At 39.2% G+C, this 26,053-nt stretch overlaps 1 protein-coding gene across 2 annotated transcripts in view; it reads right to left on the minus strand.

The window, feature by feature from the left end:
- Nucleotides 1-797: 797 nt before the first annotated feature.
- Nucleotides 798-26,053, minus strand: part of ARSF (arylsulfatase F) — a 48,800-nt gene continuing 23,544 nt past the window's right edge. For both annotated transcript variants that reach the window (XM_011972108.1, XM_011972109.1), the window contains exons 8-11: nt 14,902-15,036; nt 12,137-12,299; nt 3,536-3,660; nt 798-1,298 (exon numbers count right to left, since the gene is read on the minus strand). In XM_011972108.1, the coding sequence (XP_011827498.1) occupies nt 916-1,298; nt 3,536-3,660; nt 12,137-12,299; nt 14,902-15,036 (806 nt within the window). In that variant the 3' untranslated portion in view covers nt 798-915. The remainder of the gene's footprint in view (nt 1,299-3,535; nt 3,661-12,136; nt 12,300-14,901; nt 15,037-26,053) is intronic.

A 26,053-nucleotide genomic window follows, 5' to 3' on the forward strand; every position in this document is an offset into this window, starting at 1 on the left:
ATCGATGTCCTTCACCCCAGGAAGGCAACAGTATCTAAGACAGAAATTCAGGAAAAGCTAGCCAAAATGGACAAGACCACACAGAGGATGTCCTGTTTTTGTTTTTGTTTCAAATGGAGTCTTGCTCTGTCACCCAGGCTGAAGTGCGGTGGCGCAATCTTTGCTCACTACAACATCCACTTCCCAGGTTCAAACAATTATCCTGCCTCAGCCTCCCAAGTAGCTGGGATTACAGGCATGTGTCACCACGTCTGGCTAATTTTTGTATTTTTAGTGGAGGCGGGGTTTCATGATGTTGGCCAGGCTGGTCTCGAACTCCTGGCCTCAAGTGATTCACCCATCCCGACCTCCCAAAGTGCTGGGATTACAGGAGTGAGCCCCTGTGCCCAGCCAAGATGTCCTCCTTGTATTCATATTCAGAACTCATTTTGGTGGTAGCAAGACGACTGGTTTTGGCATGATTTACAAATCGTCAGTTTATGCAAAGAAAAATGAATCCAAACATAGACTTGCAAGACACAGTCCATGTGAGAAGAAAAAGACCTCAAGGAAACAGCAAGCGGAATGTAAGAACAGAGCAAAGAAAGTCACGAAGACTGCAAAGGCCAATGATGGTGCTGGCAATAGGCAAGGTGGAGACTGGGCGAAAAACAGAAGAAGTAGCAATTCTGCAGTGACATTATCAGCAGTCATTGTGTGGATATTTTACGAGAGAATTAATAAATTATAGACTTTCGGGAAATAAAACAAATTTCAATCAACATTTATCCACAGGAATCCAAAAAAAAGCAGCAAGTGGAATCACCAGTGGGCCTTTAATAATCTGGAATGGTAGATGAATTTATTGGCTCTTAAAGGCACTCCTTGCAAACTTGAAAGCACCAAAGATAGTGGTCTTTGGTAGCCTGATTGTAATTATCTCTTCTCATCAGGAGCCTGGGACTGAGAGAGTTCCTCCTCCTTGTCACACAGACAAAATGGGAACACCCCACAGCAAGGCTTCAGCCACATCCTGCCCTGATTCAGTTCTGAGAGTTGGTAAGTCACAGGCATGATGGTTTCCCGGTGTTCCTTCAGGGCGTCGGCCACCTTTTTAATCACAAAATCATGGAGGGGCTCTGTGGCAGGTGTCAGGGGTGTGGACTCCGAGGGGTCCCTGGAGAGATCGAAGAGCAGAGGGGGGTTGTGGTAGGTAACCTGTTCTCCGAAACATCTGCATAACGAGGTGACATAGCAGCCACCAGCTTCTGGTGGCTGGAACACCGGGGTCACATAGTGAGCCTTCCAAACCGCCCCACCTGGCGGAGAAAAGACAGACTCGTCAAATGATGCGCATTTCAGTCACATCAAAGGAAGCCCTAGCGTTCTATAGCAGGGGCCCCCAATCCCCAGGCCACGAACTGGTACCTGTTCGTGTCCTGTTAAGAACCTGGTCACACACACAGGAGGTGAGTGGTGGGGCGAGAGAGTGAAGCTTCATCTCTGTATTTACAGCCACTCCCTGTTGTTGGCATTACTGCCTGAGCTCCGCCTCCTGTCAGATCAGTGGCTGCATTAGATTCCCACAAGAGCACGAACCCTATCGTGAACTGCCCGTGCGAGGGATCTAGGTTGTGAGCTCCTTATGAGAATCTAATGCCTGATGATCTGTCACTGTCTCCCATCACCCCAAATGGGACCATTAAGTTGCAGGGAGGCAAGCTCAGGCTCCCACTGATTCTACATGATGATGAGTTGTAGAATTATTTTATTATATGATACAATGTAATAATAATAGAAATAAAGTGCACAATAAATGTAATGTGCTCGAATCATCCCCAAACCATCCCCACACCCCAGTCTGCAGAAAAATTGTCTTCTACAAAACTGGTCCCTGACGCCAAAAAAGTTGGGGACCCCTGTTCTAAACACTGTAGAATGACTATAGTTAATAATAATATGTTACATAGTTACAAACAGCTAGAAGGAGGATATTCAATGTTCCCAACACAAAGAAATTATGCATGTTTGAGATGATGGATGTGCCAATTATTCTAATCTGATCACTATGCATTGCCCATCTCAAAATATCACTAGATACCCCCAATTTTCATGTGCAATGTGTGCATATTATTACGTGTGTGTCACTTTTAAAAAAATTTTAAAACTTCCAATTTCTGGGTCATAAACTCATTTTCTTCTAACACTTTTAATCTTACATTTTATCTTTAGTCTGTCTAGAATTGATTTTTATAAATGAAAGTTTAGCCATGACCGGCCAGGCGTGGTGGCTCACACCTGTAATCCCAGCACTCTGGGAGGCCGAGGCAGGCAGATCACAAGTTCAGGAGATCGAGACCATCCTGGCTAACATGGTGAAACCCTGTCTCTACTAAAAATACAAAAAATTAGCGCGGGTGTGGTGGCGGTGCCAGTAGTCCCAGCTACTCGAGAGGCTGAGGCAGGAGAATGGCGTGAACCCGGGCGGCAGAGCTTGCAGTGAGCCGAGATCACGCCACTGCACTCCAGCCTGGGCGACAGAGCGAGATCTCAAAAAAAAAAAAAAAAGAAAGAAAGAAAGTTTAGCCATGACAACTTATGCCTACAAAATAACCTGCCCATAGAAGATATGCAATAAGTATTCTTTTATCTCCAAAAAAAAAAAAAAAAAAGAAAGCAAGCACGTCAGAGGCATGCGCCCACGGTGCTGACTTCTCTTGTCTTCTTCCATCTTCTCAAGGCTGGTCCTTGGGTTTCTTTTTGCCCACAGGTCAATGCTAAATATTATGCAATCCTTACAACAAAATGAGAACATTAGAATCCCCTGGTAAAATGATGTACACATTTCCCAGCAGACATCAGTCCTGTTTCTAAAAATGTATATATATATTTTGGCTTTGTTTTTGTTTGAGATGGAGTCTCACTCTGTCTTTCAGGCTGGAGTGCAGTGGCGTGATCTCAGCTCACTGAAACCTCTGCCTCCTGGGTTCAAGCGAGTCTCCTGCCTCAGCCTCCCGAGTAGCTGGGACTACAGGCATGTACCACCGCATCCGGCTAATTTTTGCATTTTTTAGTAGAGACAGGGTTTCGCCATGTTTGCCAGGCTGGTCTCAAATTCCTGACCTCAACTGATCTGCCCGCCTCAGCCTCCCAAAGTTCTAGGATTACAGGCGTGAGCCACCACGCCCAGCTAAAAATGTATGTTTCTTAAAAGTGTCTCCCTGACTTTATAGGCAAATCTTATGTTCATACATCTGTTTTCTTTATTAAGGTGTAATTGATAAGTAAAAATTGCATAGATTTTCCAGGCACAATGTGATGTTTTAATGTATGTGCATCTGCTGAGATAATTAAGTGAAACCAATTAGCATCTCCATTACCCCCACCTGCCTTTCTGCAAAAGAGCAATTCTGAGAAACTTCTCCAAAAACATGTGTTCAGTGACAGCCCTGGAATGAAAGGACCGGTCCAGGGAGGAAAGGAAGAATGTGTTCAGGATACACCTGAGGGATCCTGCTCCTGGCAGGGAACAGGAAGCAACGGGTTGAGCACTCACTGTCATCCTTGGGGATCCACCGCACGGCGTGCGGCTGGGAGCCACAGTAGTGGAACAGAAACTCATGTTCCGAGTGCCTGGCGTTGCCCTGCAGCAAGGGCATGAGGTCTCGACCATCAATGACCCTGCAGAGACACAGACAGTGCAGACAAGGAGAAGGGAAAGAAGGGACGTTTGGTCCCAAGCTCCCTGAAGAGTACTTGGTGAAGACTGCGTCATGCCTTAGGGCCAGACGACAGCGTACTAAGTCTTTAGGAAAACTCACGCATGCTCTCTGGGAGATTACACTCCAGTGGGTAAGGGAAGAAAGCTCAGCTTTGATCCTGAAATGATGAGGCCGAGGAATGTGACAATGCATGCCCCAAAGGCGAAAAGATCAGATCGCCTTGGCTGTGACACAGAGGCTCTCCGCAGCTCAGCAATTGGTGGCAATTTCATAAATCTGAACTTCATTTGCAATCATATTGCTACCCTTTGAAAAAATTTTATGGAATCATTAAAAGTCACATACTTCTAATTTTATATGAGAAATGGAGTACATGAACGCACAAACAGAAAACCAAGCACCATGTTCTCACTTATAAGTGGGAGCTAAACACTGGGTACACATGAACATAAAGACGGGAACATGAGACACTGGAGGGCTCCAAAACGCAGGAGGCAGGGAGGAGGGAAGGGTTGAAAAACTACCTGCTGGGTACTATGTTCACTACTTGGGTGACGAATTTGATAGAAACCTCAGCATCACACAATGTATCCAAATAACAAACCTGCACATGGGCCCCTGAATCTAAACTAAAATGAATTTTAAAAATTTATATTAGAGAATAGATCTCATGCCTTATATTAGAAAGCAATAATAATAAAACCTGCTTTGTAATGGGACACATAATAATACATCCCAGATAAGGATTTTTCTCTTTTTCTTTTTTGAGATGGAGTTTCACTCTTGTTGCCCAGGCTAGGGGCAGTGGCGTGATCTCTGCTCACCACAACCTCTGCTTCCCGGGTTCAAGGGATTCTCCTGTCTCAGCCTTCCGAGTAGCTGGGATTACAGGCATGTACCACCACACCCAGCTAATTTTGTATTTTTAGTAGAGATGGGGTTTCTCCATGTCGGTCAGTCTGGTCTTGAACTCCTGACCTCTGGGGATCCACCCGCCTCAGCCTCCCAAAGTGCTGGGATTACAAGCATGAGCCACTGTTCTCAGTTAGGAATTTTTTTTTTTTTTCTTGGAGACGGAGTTTTGCTCTTGTTGCCCAGGCTGGAGTGCAATGGCACGATCTCGGCTCAATACAACCTCCACCTCCCAGGTTCAAGCAATTCTCCTGCCTCAGCCTCCTGAGTAGCTGCGATTACAGGCTTGTGCCACCACGTCTGGCTAATTTTGTGTTTTCAGTAGAGAAGCGGTTTCACCATGTTGGTCAGGCCGGTCTCAAACTCCTGACCTCAGGTGACCCATCTGCCTTGGCCTCCCAAAGTGCTGGGAATACAGGTGTGAGCCACCGCGCCCCGCCTAAAAAGGATCTGAGAAGAAATAAAGCTATATTTACTATCAGATACAATGATTTCCTATGTTAATTATCACCGAAAAACCTGCCAGAAATAATGAGTAAGATTAGCAAGATCACAGAGTACAACATCAGCTTTTAAAAATGACTCTATATTTGCAATGAATGGCTGGGAATGACATTATTTTAAAAGTATCACGTACTATAACATGAGAAAGCACGAAGTATTTAGGGGTAGCATTTTTATGTGAAAAATTTGTATGAGAAAAGCCACAAAGCACCTAATAAGAGAAATAAATGGAGAAATGAACTATATTTATTGATTGCAAAATTCAGTGTTTTAAGACATCAATTTTCTGCAAATTGATCTATAGATTTAAAGCAATCAATTTCAGAAAGGTTTATGATGAAATGAGGAAACTTATTCTAATATTTACATGGGAACATAAAGATCCTAGAGTGGTTTAAAATTTTTTGAAGAAGAAAATAGTTTGAAGACTCACTACATAACTCCCAGATTTACTATAAAGCTAGAGTAATTGAGACAGTGTAGTGTTGAAATAAGGGTTTCAATGGATCAATGAAATAGGAGAGTCCAGGAATTGACCGATATGTATACTGCTTTTCAACAAATGCTCAAAATAGTTCACTAGAGATAGGACTGTCTTTCAATAAATGACAGTAGAAAAATTGGATATCCTAATGCAAGGAAAATAAATCTCAGCCTATACCTCAAACCACATTAAAAAATTCACTCAATGTGGACCATAAGCCTAAATGTAAACCTGAAACTATAAAACTTCTAAGTGAAAACATAGGAGAAAATCACTGTGATCTTTTGATAAGAAAAAAATTTGTTTAAGTTTTATCACAAAAATCACAAGTTATAAAAGAAACAAAGATAAATTAGCCATTATCAAAACATAAAACTTCTGCTTTTCAAATGGCAATGTCAAGAAAATAAACATGTGACCTCAGTCCATTAGTGGGGAAAAAGAAGAAAACGATTAAAATATTAAATATTAATTTTAAAAAGTTTAGAGCAATAGAACAAATACTTAATGCATGCAGGGCTTAAAACCTAGGTGACAGGTTGATGGGTGTAGCAAATCACCATGGAACATGTACACCTATGTAACAAACCTGCACGTTCAGCACGTGTATCCCAGAACTTAAAGTAAAATTAAAAAAAAAAATGTTTAAAAGAAAAGAAAAAGACAAGCCATGGAGTGGAAGAAAATAATTATCCCTTTGTAGCCACAGGTTTTTTTTTTTTTTTTTGAGACAGAGTCTCACTCTATCGCCCAGGCTGAAGTGCAGTGGCGCGATCTCGACTCATGGCAACCTCCCGGTCCTGAGTTCAAGCGATTCTCCTGCCTCGGCCTCCCAAGTAGCTGGAATTACATATGCCCGCCACCACGCCCGGCTAACTTTTGTATTTTCAGTAGAGATGGGGTTTCACCATGTTGGCCAGGCTGGTCTGGAACTCCTGAGCTCAAGTGATCCACCTGCATCGGCCTCCCAAGGTGCTGAGATTATAGGCGTGAGCCACCGCGCCCGGCCCAGAGGTTCTGCATCTGCGAATTCAACCAACTGCAGATCAAAAAAATTTCATACGATTTTCTCCTATTTTTTCACCTAGAAGTTTTATAGCTTCAGGTTTACATTTAGGCTTATGGTCCGTATTGAGTTAATTTTCTAATGTGGTGTCAGATATAGGTTGAGATTTATTTTTCTTGCATTTTGATGTCCAATTGTTCTAGTGTCATGTATTGAAAGACAGTCCTATCTCTACCGAATTATTTGGGCATTTGTTGAAATGCAATATATATATTGATCAATTTCTGGACTTCCCTCTTCTGTTGATCCACTGAAACCCTCATATCAACACGGCACCATCTTGATTACTCTAGCTTTACAGTAAATTTTGGAATTATGTAGTGAGTCTTCAAACGATTTTCTTCTTCAAAACATTTTAGTCTATTCTAGATTCTTTATTCTAGAAAATCCTATGAAATACTTTTGATCTGCAGCGGATAGAGTTTGCAGATGCAGAACCTCTGAGTTCAGACGGATGACTATTTGGTTCTACTTCACGGCTTGTCTTTTTCTTTTCTTTTCAACTTTCTTTTAAGTTCGTATTTAATATTTTAATTTTTTCTTTCTTTTCCTTTTTTCTCCACTAATGGACTGAGGTCACATGTTTATTTACTGGATATTGACATTTGAAAAGCAGAAATTTTAAATTTTGATAATGACTAATCTATCATTTTTGTTTGTTTTATAGCTTGTGACTTTTTTGATAAATCTAAAAACAATTATTTTCTTATCTGAATATTACAGCAATTTTCTCCCATGTTTTTATCTAGAAGTGTTATAATTTTGGGTTTACATTTAGGCTTACGGTCCTTTTAGGGACGGTCTTGTCTGTACTGAATATGTACAGGCTTTTTCTTGTCATTATTCCCTAAAGGATTCAATATAACAACTATTTTATGTGGCATTTACATACATTGTATTAGGTATTATGAGTAATCTAGAGATGATTTAATATATACAAGAGGATGTGTGTAGGTGATATGCAAATATTACAGTATTTTATATCAGGGACGCGAGCATCTGGGTATTTTGGTATCCATGTGGGGTCTTGAGACCAACCCCCCACGGATACCAGGGGACAGCTGTATTGGTAAACCACATACCTGATAAGTCATTTTTCCCCAACACTTTGATAAACCATTGCATCCTCAGATTCCCATGTTTCTACACATTAGTGGTTTCCTCTGTTTTATCTTTACTTTTCTTTTTTATTTATTCTACTCTCTTGTTCAGGATCTCTGGTTATAAATCTGTCCATCTCTATTTTTGGTTGTAATTTGCTTTATCTGTTTTCTGTGGTGAGGTGGTGAAACAAATTGTGTTAATTCTAAAAATAAATTACTATTTGGCTTTTAGAGTATTAGCATCCTTCATTTCTGTACAGGTGAGAGCCGCTTTTGAGTTCTTCTTGTTGATTTCATTGTGTTGGGGATTGAAGGAGATGGGAGACAGGTATCCATAGGCCCTCATGCTGCTGGTGTCATAGACAGTGAGCCTGATACTGTGAATTTGCTTTTTGTTCCCTTCTACATAGTAGAGCTATTCTCTATTAGCAAGGATGTATTTAACTGGTCAACGCACATGCCAAAGAAGTCATGAATTCAAATAAAGAGACTTGGGAGAACCAAGCATAGGAATAACCAAAAAATCAACCTGATGAGTAGTACCCCGCACGCCAACCTGTACGTGAAACTGAGGTTAGGTCTCCCACCACAGTGCCTTAGACATCTTCGCGATTTTCTTCCACTTTGCATTTAACTACAAAGATGGTGCATCCTCTGAGGACTTAGCCTGTGGCTAGTGGAGTCATGGTTGCAGGCAGGAAAGGACAGCTGTACTATACATCTTATCAAGGACACCAAACTCATAACCCTAAACCTCTGATCAAATGAGCGTCTAATCTCATGGCGCAGAATGCACTGGAGTGATGAGTGACTCCAATCAACTCGTTCTTCTTTTTAACATGAGGACAACGGCTGGAACTTGGCAGCAGTTGCCTTCCACCCTCATGCAATGTAGCAATATTGTGCCAGGACATTTCCCTTCTCCCTAACAGGCTGTTGGGCTATGTGGAGTGACAGACTTCTTAAAACAACTATTTCTAAATGGTAGAACATGGAAACTGGGCTTCTCCATAGTTTTTCGGATAGGTTCTTTTTGCAACAACTTCACAGTGGTTTTTAAAATATTTTTTCTGGGCTGGACACGATGGCTCACACCTGTAACTCCCAACACTTTAGGAGGCTGAAGAGGGAGGATCACTGGGGTCAGTAGTTCAAGACTAGTCTGGCCAACATGGTGAAAACCCATCTCTATAAGAAATACAAAAATTATCCAGGTGTGGTGATGTGTGCCTGTAGTCCCAACTACTTGAGAGGCTGAGGCATGAGAATTACTTGAACCCGGGAGGCAGAGGTTACAGTGAGCTGAGATCGTGCCACTGCACTCCAGCCTGGGCAACAGAGCAAAACTCTGTCTCAAAAATAAAATCAATAAAAATAAAATATAAAGTATACTTTCTTTCCTGTGTTAGCATCATCAATGCCTAACTTCTTTTCAGACAGAAAATAAAAACGTCTTTATCTAAAGTTCAGTCCCGAAAATTATAAAATAAATTCCAGCCTTAGTGTGTTGACACTATCTACTAACATCAAACATATATTTTTAAATATTAGAAAGGCAAACTTGGGGGTATGTCTTAATTAGTTCTTGATAGTTTGTTTTTCAGTAAGTTAACCATGACTTCTAAAATATTTTTCTTTTCTGTATTAGTGCCAACAGAACCTAACTTTTTTTGGAGAGGGAGGGGAGAAAATATAAAAATTTATAACAAAAATTTTGAAAACCATGAAATATAGTCTTAATTTCTTTGTCTGATTTTTTTAAGCTGCTTTTCATCCTGGCCAATATTTTTTTGACTTTATATGAATAACTAAGTAACAGCAAAACACACAGGTTTTTATCTATCATCAAATACACAGGTTTTATCTATCAATCCAAAATAATTGCCTTCACTGGCTAAAACCAAGTGTAAGCTTCCTTCGTTGGATGGGGGCAACTTTCTTTTTCTTACGAGCTTTGACACATCTGATGGATCTGCTTTTTTCTTGATATAATAAAAACTACTAGAGACTTCTAGCAAAATGGAGTGACTTGCAGTTTCACCAAAGTATTCACATCTTCTAGAATCATTGCAGTAATTCACCTTTGTTTTCTATTGAAGTGTGAAGTCAAATGCAGAAGGAATGGGAATGAAGATGTAATATTTTTAGAGCTTATTCTGACAAAATCAAAATAAAAATCAAATTCTTTCCCTTTTTTTTGTGAGACAGGGTCTCATTCTGTTGCCCAGGCTGCAGTGCAGTGGCAGGATCATAGCTCACTGCAGCCTCGACCTTCCCAGACTCAAGCAATCCTCCCACTTCAGCCTCCTGAGTAGCTGGGACTACAGGTGTGCACCACTATGCCTGGCTAATTTTTGTATTTTTTGTAGGAATTTCACCATGTTGCCCAGGCTGGTCTCAAACTCCTGGGCTCAAGCAATCCACCTGCCTCAGCCTCCCAAAGTGCTGGCATTACAGGTGTAAGCCACTGTGCCTGGCCTAAAAATCAAATAATTTCTGTAAAGGCAAATCCTCATCAGCATCCACAGACCAATATTCCATGAGACTGAGATTCTCCTCAGCACTTTATAAGTCCAAAATATAGCCTATACCAATATCCCAAACTCAGCGCATTTCACTCATATCTTGGAAGATTATTGATTATGATTGGCTCAGTAACTTAAAAAATTGGCATTAGTACTAATACTATTACATAATTTTTTGGAAATGTATTATTTAGCTCAAATTGATAAATACTTTTTTTTCAAAGTAGAAGGAATCTTTATTCTGTTATTATTTTACATAAATTCTCAACAAATTCCCTTACTGGCTAAAGCAAGTAAGAAAAGGGGGAGTGGGTGCCAATTGTGGTGGTTCATGCCTGTAAACCCCCAGCACTTCAGGAGACTGCGGCAGGAGGATCACTAGAGACCAGGAGCTGGAGACCAACCTGGGCAACATAGCAAGATCCCATTCCTACAAAATGACAAAACTGGTTAGGTGTGGTGGTGCACGCCTGTGGTCCCAGCTGCTCAGAAGTCTGAGGTGGGAGGATCGCTTGAGCCCAGGAGGTAGAGAGTGCAGTGAAAGAGGACTGCACCACTGCATTCCAGTCTGGGCAACAGAGCAAGAACTCACTTTTTAAAAAATATGTACATAAATGAGGGATCTTTTTGTTTACAATTAACATTGAGATTTATCCTATTTTTCTTCAGAAATAGATTAGCTTTGTTACATGAAGAAAGAAATATTACAAGAACTCTGTGGGCTTGGAGGAGAGACATAGTTGAGGTTCTAACCTATCTGGATTCCCTTGCAGAGCTGTGATCAATGAACTGTCAATCAATCAGCAGCAAACCTGCCTAGGTTGGTTGCTGCCGGGGAATGCAGCAATGTAGTATGAACGATTTCCTCTTGATGAAATTCAAAGTATTCATGATAGAGTTCAAAGCACCCTCAAACATCCTACCTTCTTCACAGTCTTCCAGATCTTTCACACCAGAGACTAGGATTATTTTTCCCTTTCTTATAGAGATGAGTGAGTTTTACCTACCATGTCTTCATCTCCAAAGCTTCCTGTCTCCATCTTTCTCTCAACTGAAAATGTTAAAATATCTAAGATGGGCCACATTAGATTAGTATCTAAGACTGGTCTCTGACAATATGGGGGTTCCTCAGAAAACCAAAAATAGAGCTACCATGTGATCCAGAAATCCAACTACTTGGTATATACCCAAAAGAAAAGAAATCAACAGATCAGAGGAATGTCTGCACTTCCATGTTTATCACAGCGCTCTTCACGATAGCCAAGCTATGGAATCAACCTAACTGCCTATCAGCAGACAAATTACTTTTTTAAAAAATGTTATATACGCACAAGGGAATACTATTCACCCCTAAAAAAAGAAGGAATTCCTGTCATTTGCAGCAACATGAATGGAACTGGTGGCCATTATTTTAAGTGAAATAAGCCAAGCCCAGAGAAAGGCAGACATCACATCTTCTCACTCAATGTGGGAGCTGAAAAAAAAAATGGTGAAACTTAGGAAGATAGAAAGTAGAATAGTGATGACCAGAGGTCAGGAAGGGGAGAGACGAGAGGAAGATGAAGGGGAAAACAAGAAAATAAATACGTTTATTACCACTGAACTGTATACTGAGAAATGGTAAAGATGGTAAATTATATATGTATATTTTACCTCAATAGAAAAAAAGAAAAGACTGGTCTCTGGCGTATGAAGAATGCTGAATAGACACAGTCATATAGGAAGGTAAAACTGTGTAGGTATTAGGGAAAAAGTGGGTCTGCCAGGATAGAGTCACTCTCATCTTCTGAGAGGGAAGAAGGGTGAAAATAAGCTGTTGTTAACAGTTTATATGACATCACCTGTCCTGAGGGAGACTTCCTCCTGACACTGAGGCGACAGTTGGTAAAATATCCATTAAACTTGTAGGCTCCTTAATCAACCGTCCAGCTGGTACCTTTCCAGGCCATCGAACAATTCCTGGGACGCGGATTCCACCTTCCCAGCCCCCCATGCCTTTTCCACCTATAAGACAATGCAATTACATTCAATTATTGTGCCTAGTTAAAATAGTCACAGTATTGAATGTATTTAAAAGGTAAACTAGTATCAAAGGAGATCACATTTGTATAGTGTCTATTCTATGTAGAGTCCTAGTGGAGTAAGTAGTGCACGTCTACAGAATTCTATTTTCCTGTGCTGCTGGTAGGTTTTTGATTAAATAACTAAACATATGTAATATTGGACACTCACATTCTATTTGCATGGCTATTTTCTCTACTTAAAGTGTTCTTATCTCAAATACACACCTACTTCATATCCAACCTCCCTCATATCTTTGCTCAAAGTAATTTCCTATATTTTTTTAAATTAGTATTTTTCTTGTATCCAGCCCCCAAGGTTATGGAACTCACAGTAACCTCAATGAGGCGTGCCTGAACATTTTATTTGAAATGGCAGTCCCACCCCAGAATTCTTTATTCTCGTGTTTTTTCATATTTACTGCCGCCTTCTAATACATCATTAAATTAAATTTTTTAATTAAAGTTTTTAATTTAGTTTTAATTTTTTTAATTAAAATTTTTTGTCATGGTTGTTTTTTGTTTTGAGATGGAGTCTTGCTCTGTTGCCAGGCTGGAGTGCAGTGGCATGATCTCGGCTCACTGCAACCTTCGCCTCCTGGGTTCAAGCGATTCTCCTGCCTCAGCCTCTTAAATAGCTGGGACTACAGGTGCCCGCCACCATGCCCAGCTAATTTTTGTACTTTTAGTAGAGGCGGAGTTTCACCATGTTGGCCAGATGGTCTCGATCTCTTGATCTCGTGATCTGCCTGCCTCGGCCTCCCGAAGTGCTGGGATTACAGGCGTGAGCCAAAAATTTTTAAAAACAGTTATCATAAGCAAACAGAGAATGTCTAACATGCGCATGCATGTTTACAGCAATGCAATTCTCAATTGCAAAGATATGGAACCAGACTAAGTACCCATCAACCAACAGGTGGATAAAGAAAATGTGGTGTACATACACCATGGAATTCTACTACCTATAAAAAGAAATGAAATAATGTTTTTTGCAGTAACTTGGATGGAGCTGGAGGCCATTCTTCTAAGTGAAGTAACTCAGGAATGGAAAACCAAACAGCCTATGTTTTCACTTATAAGTGGGAGTTAAGCTACAAGAATGCAAAGACATAAGAATCATATAATGGGCTCTGGGACTTTGGGGAATGATTGGGAGGGGGCTGAGGAAAAAAAAACTACACGTTGGGTACAGAGTAGATGCTCAGGTGATAGGTGCACTAAAATCTCAGAAATCACCACTAAGGAACTTATCTATGTAACCAAAAACCACCTGTATCCCCAAAACTACCGAATTTTTAAAAAATAGAATGTCTATAATAACAATTTCCACCAAGGATTTGTTTTGGGTCCTAAATACACACTTCAGTGCTACACGCTCTAAAGAGTACACATTCATCACCCTCTGCAAGATGGAGGCAGAGCCTTTACCTCGTTCATACAGAAATTATAATTTCCTACCGAACCCAAGACTGTGGAATCTGTAGTTGCATGAATAACCACGTATTTTCCTATAGAAAATACTTTAAAATCTCTCTCAAGACATATGATAAAATATACTTGACATTTTCCAGATAATTATCTTTGTTTTTCTTTTTCTTTTTTTAATCCTCATTTCACAGATGAAGATAACATTCTTCTAACATCAGGTTACACATTATAGACCTGGCCAATGTAGTAGCTTATGGACCTATTTTGTGGACTAAATGTTACAGCAGGACATAAAGTCAGTATATGTGAATTTAATCATGAAAATCAAGACAGGCTTCACTACTTTCTATGCTATACTATATCCTTGGAAGACAGCGTCAGACTTCCTTTTTTTTTTTTTTTTTTTTTTTTTTTTTTTTTTTGAGACGGAGTCTTGCTCTGTCGGCCAGGCTGGAGTGCAGTGGCCGGATCTCAGCTCACTGCAAGCTCCACCTCCCAGGTTTACACCATTCTCCTGCCTCAGCCTCCCGAGTAGCTGGGACCACAGATGCCCGCCACCACGCCCGGCTAGTTTTTTGTATTTTTTAGTAGAGACGGGGTTTCACCGTGTTAGCCAGAATGGTCTCGATCTCCTGACCTCGTGATCCGCCCGCCTCGGCCTCCCAGAGTGCTGGGATTACAGGTGTGAGCCACCACGCCCAGCCCAGACTTCTTAATGATGAAGGATCCCTGGTTTCTGACCTCTATTCTCTAGGAACCACATTCCCCCTCATTTAATCTCTCAATAGTCTCACAAACTAAATGAATGAGTGGATATTTCTTCAAAGACCCCATAAAAGCATCTGCTTGTGCTAACTCCTCATAATTTGATAGGGTTGTCAGAAAGGCATATTTCTAGATGCTCCCTCTACGTACATGGCTTCCCTCCACAGAAATGTTAACAAATATAAGACCAATTTTCTTGACCTTGGTCCGATACTTCATTTTACTAAGAGTCAAATTAAACAAACTTGCTCAGTTTTTCAGGCCTCATTCTTTGGCATCATGGGCTTTAATTATAAGAACCATAAAAAAAGCTTATTCACCACCAGATCACTTGCGTGAGTTCCTCTCCTCACCTTTATATATTCCATTCCATCCACCAAGTTGGGCATGCCCTCGCCTAGCTTCCAAATGCCCTCCATGGTCTGATGTAAAGTAGACAATGGTGTTGTTCCTTAGGCCAAAATCATCGATAGCATCAAGAATCTTGCCTAAAATAATATACAAGAGACAAGTAAAAATAATGACATTATGAGGTATTTCACCCCTAAGTCTAATGGGCATGAGCTATCTAAAGGAAAACAAGGATAGTGTGACCCTTACTATGTCAAAAGCCACAAAAGAAAAGAAATGTGCATTAACAGTTTAAATTGACAAACAACTGAAAGACAAAAACTGAGAGGCCGGGTGTGGTGGCTCACGCCTATAATCCCAGCACTTTGGGAGGCTGATGCGGGTGGATCACAAGGTCAGGAGTTCAAGACCAGCCTGGCCAAGATGATGAAACCCTGTCTCTACTAAAAATACAAAAATTAGCTGAGCATGGTGGCAGAGGCCTGTAATCCCAGCTACTCGGGTGGCTGAGGCAGAGAATTGCTTACACCCGAGAGGCGGAGGTTGCAGTGAGCTGAGATCGTGCCACTGCACTCCAGCCTTGGCAACAGAGTGAGACTCCATCTCAAAAAAAAAACAAAAACCTGAGAGCCCAAAATTTTTAAGAAATAAAAGATGACCTGCTTCAAGAAGAAATTACTACTGCAATACAAATCAACATCAGTTGCTACTAATAACATTTAAAAGGGCAAATTCTCCTTGATAATTTCCTTCATGTAGAATGAAAACATTAAACAGAGAAATACAGTTTTTCCCATTGGATATGAAAAGAAGGACTATGGTGGTATTCTGATGTTGCACAGAATGGCAGCCACGGTTTATGCACCCTCTCTGCTCACGGAAGGCAGACATTGTCACAGAATTTGAGGAGACAGAGGCAAGAATAAGACACTCCCACTGTTGGGTTCACATAATTTATTTGACATATTCTTGCAGATGATTTAGGTAGGTAATTCTTTATCTAACCATTTTCCCTTCCTTCTTATTTGATATTTTAAATAGAGAATAGGATGACTAGGTGGGGAGAATGAGACTCAATGGGCAAGTGAAAAGAGGAAGAATGTATTCAAAATAAACCACAATTTCAATCATTTTTATAGGAAAATAGCCAAATTCCTAGAGTTCCCAAACCCAGTCTGTATTATGCATAATTATGAAAAAACCTATTAGTCTCAAATGTGTCTAATTCTGTGTGTTCTGCTGTTGGTTATCTCAGAAAACATTACATTAACATTCCTAAGGTACTATACCTTAGAAATTTTCTTCTAGAGCCGAGGCACACAGGTAAGGGCAAGTTAAGAAGTAATTTATACTTTAAAATACTTTTAAAATTTTACCACAGTACTTTTAGCAAAAATCGCACTGAAAATTGATTCAAGAGAAAATGATCAATGGATGCTAAACCTGACATTGAATGTTTGATAAGAACCAAGATATTGGCTTCATCTCAAAGTATCTCCCATAAAATAGTTAATAATTTGAAATTATTAAGTAATGACAAAATAAGTAACTTTATAGTGGGGAAAACTGGAAGACACCATTTAATCCATTGATGAAGAATTTTATAACCATTGTTGGGGCGAATTGACTTCCTTATCTACTGGATTGAGAACACACCATCACTTCTATTTCCATTGAAGGAAATGTCAAACCAACCCAATTCAAGGGACATTCTACATGACACCTGGTCTTTATTCTCAAAAAATGTCAAGGTCTTTGAACTCAAGAAAGAATAGAGATTGCTCAGTCTTTGTCCAGATCAGAGGAGTTTAAACAGATACGACAAGAAAATCCGTGGACCAGAACAGAAAGAGGGTGGAGAAAGTAGGGGTTTTGTTGGTTGGTTTTTGTTTGTCCATCGGTCTTGCTTGCTGTGTATAAAGTTTCTTGTGAGCACAGCTGGAGAAGTTTGGCTGGGATTTGTGAATTAAATCGTAGGAATCCATCCATGTTAATTTCCCGGTTTTGATGATTTGCAGTGATGATGTAGGAGAATGTCTTTGTTTTATAAAATACACACTAAAGTTTCTAAATTTAACGAACATCATATCTGCATCTTACTCCCAAATATTCAGAAGCATAAGAAACATGTGGAGGTGGAAGAGAGAAAGAGGGAGAGAGGAAGAAAGAGGATGATCAGGAGAAAGGAAGAGGGAGAGAGAAGATATATTTGATAAATTGCTAACAGTTGGGAAAGATGGGTGAAGGGGACATGGGAGTTGTTTTTACTCTTCTTGCTATTTGTCAGTAAATAGTGAAAAGTAGCAAGAAAAAACAACAAGGCTAACATTTTTCTGATTATAAAAATACAGCATAGCTTGGGAAATACAAAAAATAAAGAAAATTATAAGGAGGAAAATAAAGACCACCAATTTCCTGCCCCCATTGCCATTTGACTATTAAAAAAAATTGTTACATACTATATTAGTCTGTTTTCACGATGCTAATAAAGACATACCTGAGACTGCGTAACTTATAAAGAAAAAGAGGTTTAATGGAATCACAGTTCTACGTGGCTAGGGAGGCCTCACCATCATGATGGAAGGTGAAAGGCATATCTTACATGGTGGCAGACAAGAGAGAATGAGAGCCAAGCAAAAGGAGTTTCCCCTTATAAAACCATCAGATCTCATGAGGCTTATTCACCACCATGAGAACAATATGGGGGAAACTGCCCCCATGATTCAATTATCTCCCACCAGATCCCCCTGCAACATGTGGGAATTATGGGAGCTACAATTCAAGATGAGATTTGGGTGGGGACACAGCCAAACCATATCACATACTCTTGTAGATGCATCTCTATATATATTTGGGTTGATATTGCATGCACAGTTTTCAACTTGCTTTTTTCATCCAATATTATTTCTTGGAAAATCTTCGTGTTAAAAAATTACTCAAGGCTGGGCATCGTGGCTCACATCTGTAATCCCAGCAATTTGGGAGGGCAAGGGAGGAGGATCCCTTGAGCTCAGGTGTTTGAGACCTCCCTTGTCAACAGTGAGACCCTGTCTCAATTTAAAAAAAAAAAAAACTAAAAAAATTATTTGTACAATTTAATGGTTGGAAAAGTGTCCATTGTGTGTGTGTGTGTGTATATATATGTATATATACATATGCGTGTGTGTGTGTGTGTATAGTTTTTTTTTGAGATGGAGTTTTGCATTTGTCACCCAGGCTGGAGTGCAATGGCATGATCTCAGCTCACTGCAACCTCCGCCTCCCAGGTTCAAGACTTTCTCCTGCCTCAGCCTCCTGAGTAGCTGGAATTACAGGCATGCGCCACCACACCCAGCTAATTTTGTATTTTTAGTAGAGACAAGATTTCTCCATGTTGGTCAGGCTGGTCTAGAACTCCCGATCTCAGTTGATCTGCCTGTCTCAGCCTCCCAAAGTGCTGGGATTACAGGTGTGAGCCACTGCACCCGGCCTACACAATTTATGATGCTTTATTTTTAAGTACCATAAATTATTTAACCATTGTACTGTTGTTCACTATTCTGGTTAATTTTCATACTTTGCCATAATTTCAAATGCCATAATGAACAACTTTCAGCATTAATAATAGTTCATTTTTTCAATTCCTCATCAGTATCTAATGTTTGATAGGTGATTATGGTACATTATGATTGATCATGGGTTTCCTTCTGTGTCTACTCTAATATTTGTACTCTTAATCTGTAAAAAATGTTTAAATTTTGCTGATATTTTTGGAAGGAATTATGTGTTTCCATTATTGATTTATAAGAACTCTTTATTTGTTAAGGAGTTAAAACAATGTCATGTTGTTGCTAATATTTCCTCAGTTTGCATAGGGCCTTTAGTCATGCTACTTATCAGATAACCTTTTGCTATTACTAATACTATACCTCATCCAGATGTAAATTTACTGTTTAACTATAGCTTCTTCCAATTTTTGTTTTGTTTCACTCAATGTCCTCAGTGTGTATGGAAAAGCATGCTAAATCGAATTGGTAATGGTTTTTCCTAAACTAACTCTGTGAATTTCCTTAGGCTGCTGAAGCAAATTAGTACAAATGAGGTGGCTTAAAACAACGAACATTTATTCTTTCACAGCTCTGGGGGCCAGATGTTCAAAATTAAGTTATTGGCAGGGTCACTCTCTCTCTCTCTCTGAAGTTTCTAGGGGAGGATCTTTCCTTACTTCTTCCTCGCTTTGGACAGCTGGCATCAGTCCTTAGCCTTCCTTGGCTTGCAGCAGCCTCATCCTAATTCACCATATCGGATTAGGACCCACCCCCAATGACCTCATCTTAACTTGATTCCACCTGCAACGACCCTATTTCCAAATAAGATCCCATTCTCACATACCTTGGGTTATGACTTGAACGTATCTTTTTGGGGGGATGTAACTCAACTCATAATACAAACTTTCCCCAACACCTTTCACCCCGCCACCTTGATTTAAAAACTTTATTGTACCGAATGTAATGTCCTTCTCTTTCCCAGACCTGCTCCAAGGCTATTATTTTCTGCTTCATTGATCTAAAAGTCAAATCTTGTATTTCTGTGTTTTAATTTTTGTAGTTTTCTTTTTGATAGCATTTCTTATGATCACAGAAGTGTTTCTTGATGTTTTCTACCAAAGACTTTCTCATCAGATGTTTCTGGAAAGTTTATTTCCTATCAGTTTATTCAGTGTGTATTTCATCATCACCTATATAATGACCAGTCCCCAGAGAATAGTAATTAATGCTCTAATCAGAGCTACCTTAGCCTTCAATATTAACTTCAAAAGAACTAATACATTTATACAATCCACTCTTCCCTTCCATGTATTCAAGTTTTCTTTCATGAGTCAGTTTCAAGATACTCATTTACTGCTTGAAAAATTATTTCTAAATATTTCAGCTATTGACATTGGAGCTATAATGAATGGTAGCTGGTGATCCATCATATCTTGAAATGCATTATTTTTAACAAAAAGAAAAGGTCTTAATTTTGGTGCATATACCCAACAGAGAAACATTGTAGACTTCATGTATAACTAATATATTTTTATATATAGCTAATATATTTATGTATAGCTAATATATATATGTAACTGGTTATACTATTGGACTAATACTATACTAACATATACTATACAAAAACAAATGTATTTATTATATTGTATGTCAATCTTTAGAAGATATATACTACATAACATGTAGTATATATGTATTTATGTATATAATAAAAATGTTTCATAAGTTACATTGTTAAAATATATATAAAATATAGATAATATTAACAGCATGATAAATAACATGTATATAGTTAGGCAATACTAGAAAGCATGCAAGAATTTTCCTGGCTACTATCTAATTAATGCATATGTTATAAGTCTCTCAAAATATTAAGAATAGAAAGATTCAAAGTGTCAGCCAACATTATGCTCAAAAGTAAAAATTGGAACTATTTCATTAATACCAGAAAAATAAGAATATTTTTGTCATTATGTAACCTATTTTTCTACATAACCTGACTGATGCAATTAACATTAAAGTTAAATACATACTTTAACACATAAAATACAAACTTAACATTAAATGTAGTGAACATAACTATGTTGGAAACCCCAGAAAGTTTAATAAAACCTCTATAGTACTGATATATATATGTACATAATATATAATATGCATAGCATAATTGCGATATATATGAGATGGAACCATATACTATATTAAAATCTAATAATTGTATATTAATGATATGTTTATATTATATGAATACAATATATTATAACAATGTATATAAGTAATATAACTATAATATAAATTGTATGTAATATAATTTTATTATAATACCATATGTCATCTATGTGCTAATATGTGTTTTATTAAACTCTAGGGTTTTTAACATAGGCAATTCTGTTCTTTGCGAATAATACTAAATTACTTTGAGTTGTTTGTATTCTTAATATTATTCAATTATATTCAATTATTCTATTTATATCTTAAAATTTAGAGAGATTACATAGTGGCCATGGAAATGATTATTTCTGAGACAGGATTTTGCTCTATCACCCAGGCTAGAGTGCAGTGGTGTAATTGTGGCTCACTGCAGCCTCAAACTCCTGGGCTCAAGTGATCCTCCCACCTCAGCCTCCCAAGTAGCAGGGAATACAACCATGGAAATGATTCATACCTTTCTAACATCAACTGAAATAAATAAATAAATGTAGAAATTATATGCTACAGAAATACATAATATATATGCATTATGTATGATAAAACTTTCAAATTATTAATATTAATATGTATAACAAATATAAATATATAATATAAAGAGTTAAGTTATATTTTATATATGTATCTCATATATTGCATATAAATTATGTATCTATATGGCATAGAAATACATGTTTACAGCCTCCTTTGCAGTTCTGCCCTGTCTGGGGGAGCTGCCCAAGCTGTGTTGCTGTCCACAGACATGCCTGCCCTGGGATTCCACCACTCACAATTGTCTGTGCAACAGGCTCAGCCAGAACCCTCATCCTTGTCTCATCTCCTGCTGATAAGGCCATTTCTCCTACTCATTGTTGCACGTTTTACTTTCTTATCTGCATTCTTGAGAAACCTGCTCTTCAGATCCAAGTTGACGGACTTTCTCCCATGCAGAAATGCATGACTCATTCGGCATCAGAGATTTTCCCCCTGTGTAGGGCAAGGGTGGTATCTCCATTGAAAGCCTCTCACTGGGCTCAAAGGAAGCAGGAAGCCAGGTTGGGGGAAGTTTTTGGAGTTTCTCTGACTCCTGTGAAATGACAGTCTGTAGGAATCTAACGGGGCTACAGGAGGCTTCAGAGAAGAATGTAGCTCTCCTTCATCTTTCAACCTGACTTCTTTGCCCTGCATAAGAGGCAGCTGAGCTAGGGAGTAAGAGTTTTGGAGCCCAACCCTGGCTTATCTCCAAGAGCAGCCACCAAAGGCCATGTGCTTTTGTCTCCTTCTCTGTGAATGGGGATAAATTTGATGATGAAGATGGTACTCGTCTGTGAGGATGTTGCAGGGATTCATCCAGAATACACTGGTAACAGTGCATGGCCCATGGGAAGTATCACTTTTAAAAGTGTTTATTACACCAGCTGGAAAGGCTACTATTAGGTTGATGCAAAAGTAATTGAGGTCTTTGTCATTGAAAGTAATGACAAAGACCTCAATTACTTTTGCACCAACCTAATAAGTCAAAGAAATGTAAAAAAAGGAACAGATGCTGGTGAGGCTGCAGAGAAGATGCAACACTTATATACTATTGTTGGGAATATAAATTGGCTCAGCCACTGTGGAAAGCAGTTTGGAGATTTCTCAAATAACTTAAAATAGAACTACCCTCTGACCCAGTAATCCCATTACTGGGTATCTACCCAAAGGAAAATAAATCATTCTACCAAATAGACACAGGCACTTGCATGTTTATCACACTATTCACAATAACAAAGACATGGAATCAATCCACATGGATAAAGAAAATGTGGTACAGATGCACCATGGAATACTATGCAGCCATGAAAAAGAACAAAATCACATCGTTTGCAGCAACATGGATACAGCTGGAGGCCATTGTCCTAAGCAAATTAACACAGAAAAAGAAAACCAAATACCACATGTTCTCACTTATAAGTGAGAGTTAAACATTGGGTACTCATGGACATAAAGATGGGAACAATAAACACTGGGGACTCCAAAAGGGGAGAAGGAAGGTGGGGGACAAGGGCTGAAAATCTATCTATTGGGTGCCATGCTCACTCCCTGGGTGACAGGATCTATTGTACCTCAAACCTCAGCATCACACAATATACCCAGGTAACAAACCTGCATGTGTACTCCCTGAATCTAAACTAAAAGTGGAAATTATTAAAAAATGAAAATAAGTGTTTATTCTATCAGCAGACTCCATTATTCCAGGGCACTGCTGTGGAAAACCCATGATTTTTTTTTTTTTTTTTTTTTTTTTTTGAGACGGAGTCTCACTCCGTTGCCCAGGCTGGAGTGCAGTGGCACGATCTCAGCCACTGCAAGCTCTGCCTCCGGGGTTCACGCCATTCTCCTGCCTCAGCCTCCTGAGTAGCTGGGACTGCAGGCGCTTGTCACCACGGATGTGTTTGTTTGTATTTTTAGTTGAGATGGGGTTTCACAGTGTTAGCCAGGATGGTTTTGATTGCCTGACCTTGTTATCTGCCTCCCTTGGCTTCCCAAAGTGCTGGGATTACAGGCGTCAGCCACCGCGTCCGGCCACCCATGATAATTATAAAAGGCAGGAATGTGATATCTCTACCAGGAATGGCCACAAATAAACTTTTCTAATAAGAAAAGCAACAATTCCGGCTGGGCGCGGTGGCTCATGCCTGTAATCCCAGCACTTTGGGAGGCCGAGACGGGCGGATCACGAGGTCAGGAGATCGAGACCATCCTGGCTAACATGGTGAAACCCCATCTCTACTAAAAATACAAAAAAAAATTAGCCGGGCGTGGTGGCGGCGCCTGTAGTCCCAGCTACTCGGGAGGCTGAGGCAGGAGAATGACGTGAACCCGGGAGGCGGAGCTTGCAGTGAGCCGAGATCTGGCCACCGTGCTCCAGCCTGGGCGACAGAGCCAGACTCCGTCTCAAAAAAAAAAAAAAAAGCAATAATTCCTAGAACTTGGGGTATTGTTACAGCTTCTGGGATAAATAATTTCAGGGTAAATACATGTTTGTTTGAGAATTGCTAAAATCATATATTAAAGCAAATGTTTATTCTTCCTAAAGGCTTGATCCTGGCTGTGTGGACAAAACATTCAAAAACTCTGGGCACCAGCATCATGTACATCTCAGTTGCGCTTTTTCAAAATATAATTTTCAGATATCACAGCTTGTCCACCCAGATTCAACATACCCATCCATTTGTGTAATACTATCTGAATGTCACTAGAAAAATCCCGTTGAAATTAAAGTCACACCCAAAGTGCCTTGTTCGAATACTATGACACATCATCAGTTTTATTAAATTAGATACTTTGGGAACTTTGTTAATTTACATTTTTAAAGCAAATAGTAATTTCTTTTAGTTATCACAGCCTGAGTTTGAATGACCTATTTCATTGATTTTCAAAGATCAAATCAAAAATAGGATCGCCACACTTTTTGAGATTGAGTGCAATATTAAGAATGTAAACTGTAAGGACTTGCTGCGTTGCCTAGTGCTGGTGGAGGCAGAAAGTAAGAGGGGTATGCATAGCTATCTATCTATCTATGCATCTATCTATGTATCTATCTATCTATCTATCATGTATCTATTTATCTACCTATCATCTACGTATCTGTCAATCTATCCTATCATCTATCTATCTTATCTATCAATCACCTATCTTATCTGTCATCTATCATCTGTCGTATGTATCATGTATTTATCTATATATCTATCCATCTATCATCTATGTATCTGTTTATTCATCTACCTATTCATGTATTCATCTATAATCTACCAATCTATATCTGTCTCTCTATCATCTATCATCTGTTTATCTATGTATCTATCAATCATCTATTGATCATTTATCATCTATCATCTATCTATCATCCATCCATCATCTATCTACCTATCATCTATCTATCAACTATCTATCAATCCATCATCTATCTATCCATCTATCATCTATTTACCTATCATCTATCTCTGTCAATCATCTGTTTCTAAACATATGTACACAAACACTACAGACACAAACACACTTATACCTACATAAACATCCATTCATGTGTATGTATTTGGTTTGAATATTATTTATATTTTTAAATACTTTATATTTTTTATGTGTTTAAGACTATGCAAATTGGCTTTGCTTTTTCCAGGTTTAATTTTCCAAAGTGTCTTTTTATTTAGTGACATACATTTCACAATATCTGTATCTGGAAAATATTATACTTTAAATTTGTGTCCTGCACATATGTGAGTTTCACTCGTGGTTTTCTTTCATTAATGTTGGAAAATTGAAGCCATTTTGCTAATCAATATATTTACCATGTAAGTCTTAGGAAATCCCATTTACATTGTTCCCTCTACAGGATGAGTTCATGAGGGTACTGGATTCTGACTTACCAGTTAATTCCCAACCCCCAACTAAGATCTTGGTGCTCAACAGACCTGAAATAAAGGTTGGCTATGTCACTAAAGAGTCTAAAAATACGATTTCTCCTTCTGTCAAAAAGATACGTGGGCTGGGTGTAGTGACTCATGCCTGTCATCCCAACACTTTGAGAGGCTGAGGCAGGCATATTACCTGAGCTTGGGAGTTCAAGAGCAGCCTGGGCAACATGGAAAAACCTTGCATCTACAAAACATACAAAAATTACACAGTAGCATGTGTCTATAGCCTTAGCTACTCAGGAGGCTGAGGCAGGAGAATCGCTTTACCCCAGAAGGCAGAGATTTCAGTGAGCTGAGATCACATCATTGCACTTAAGCCTGAGGGACAGAGTGAGATCTTGTCTCAAAAAAAAAAAAAAAAAAGACATGTGCACTCTATGTTCATCACAGCACTATTCACAAGAGCAAAGACATAAATCAACCTAGGTACCCATCAGTGGTGGACTGGATAAAGAAAATGTGGTACATATACACCATGGAATACTACACAGCCATAAAAAAGAACAAGACCATGTCCTTTGCAGCAACATAGATGCAGGTGGCGGACATTATCCTATGCAAATTAATGCAGAAATATAAAACCAAACACTGCATGTTCTCACTTATAAGTGGGAGCTACTGTCACCCAGACTGGAGTGCATGGAGTGCAGTGGTGTGATCATGGCTCACTACAGCCTCAATTTATGGGCTCAAGCAATCTTTCTGCTTTAGTCTCCTGAGTAGCTGGGACTACAGGCGCATGCCACCACACCCAGCTAATTTTTGTATTTTTGTAGAGACAGGGTCTCACTATGTTGTCCAGGCTGGTCTCAAACTCCTAGGCTCAAGTGATCCTCCCGTCTCAGCCTCCAAAAGTGCCGGGATTACAGATGTGAGCCACTGTGCTCAGCTGGATTTTTGTTAAATAGATTTTAGCTGATCTTGTCACAAAAAAGTAGCAGTGTGAGATGATAGATACACTTGCTTACTGTATTACTATTACTTAA

Source organism: Mandrillus leucophaeus, unplaced genomic scaffold (assembly GCF_000951045.1).
Source record: "Mandrillus leucophaeus isolate KB7577 unplaced genomic scaffold, Mleu.le_1.0 Scaffold127, whole genome shotgun sequence".
Lineage (NCBI taxonomy): Eukaryota > Metazoa > Chordata > Mammalia > Primates > Cercopithecidae > Mandrillus > Mandrillus leucophaeus.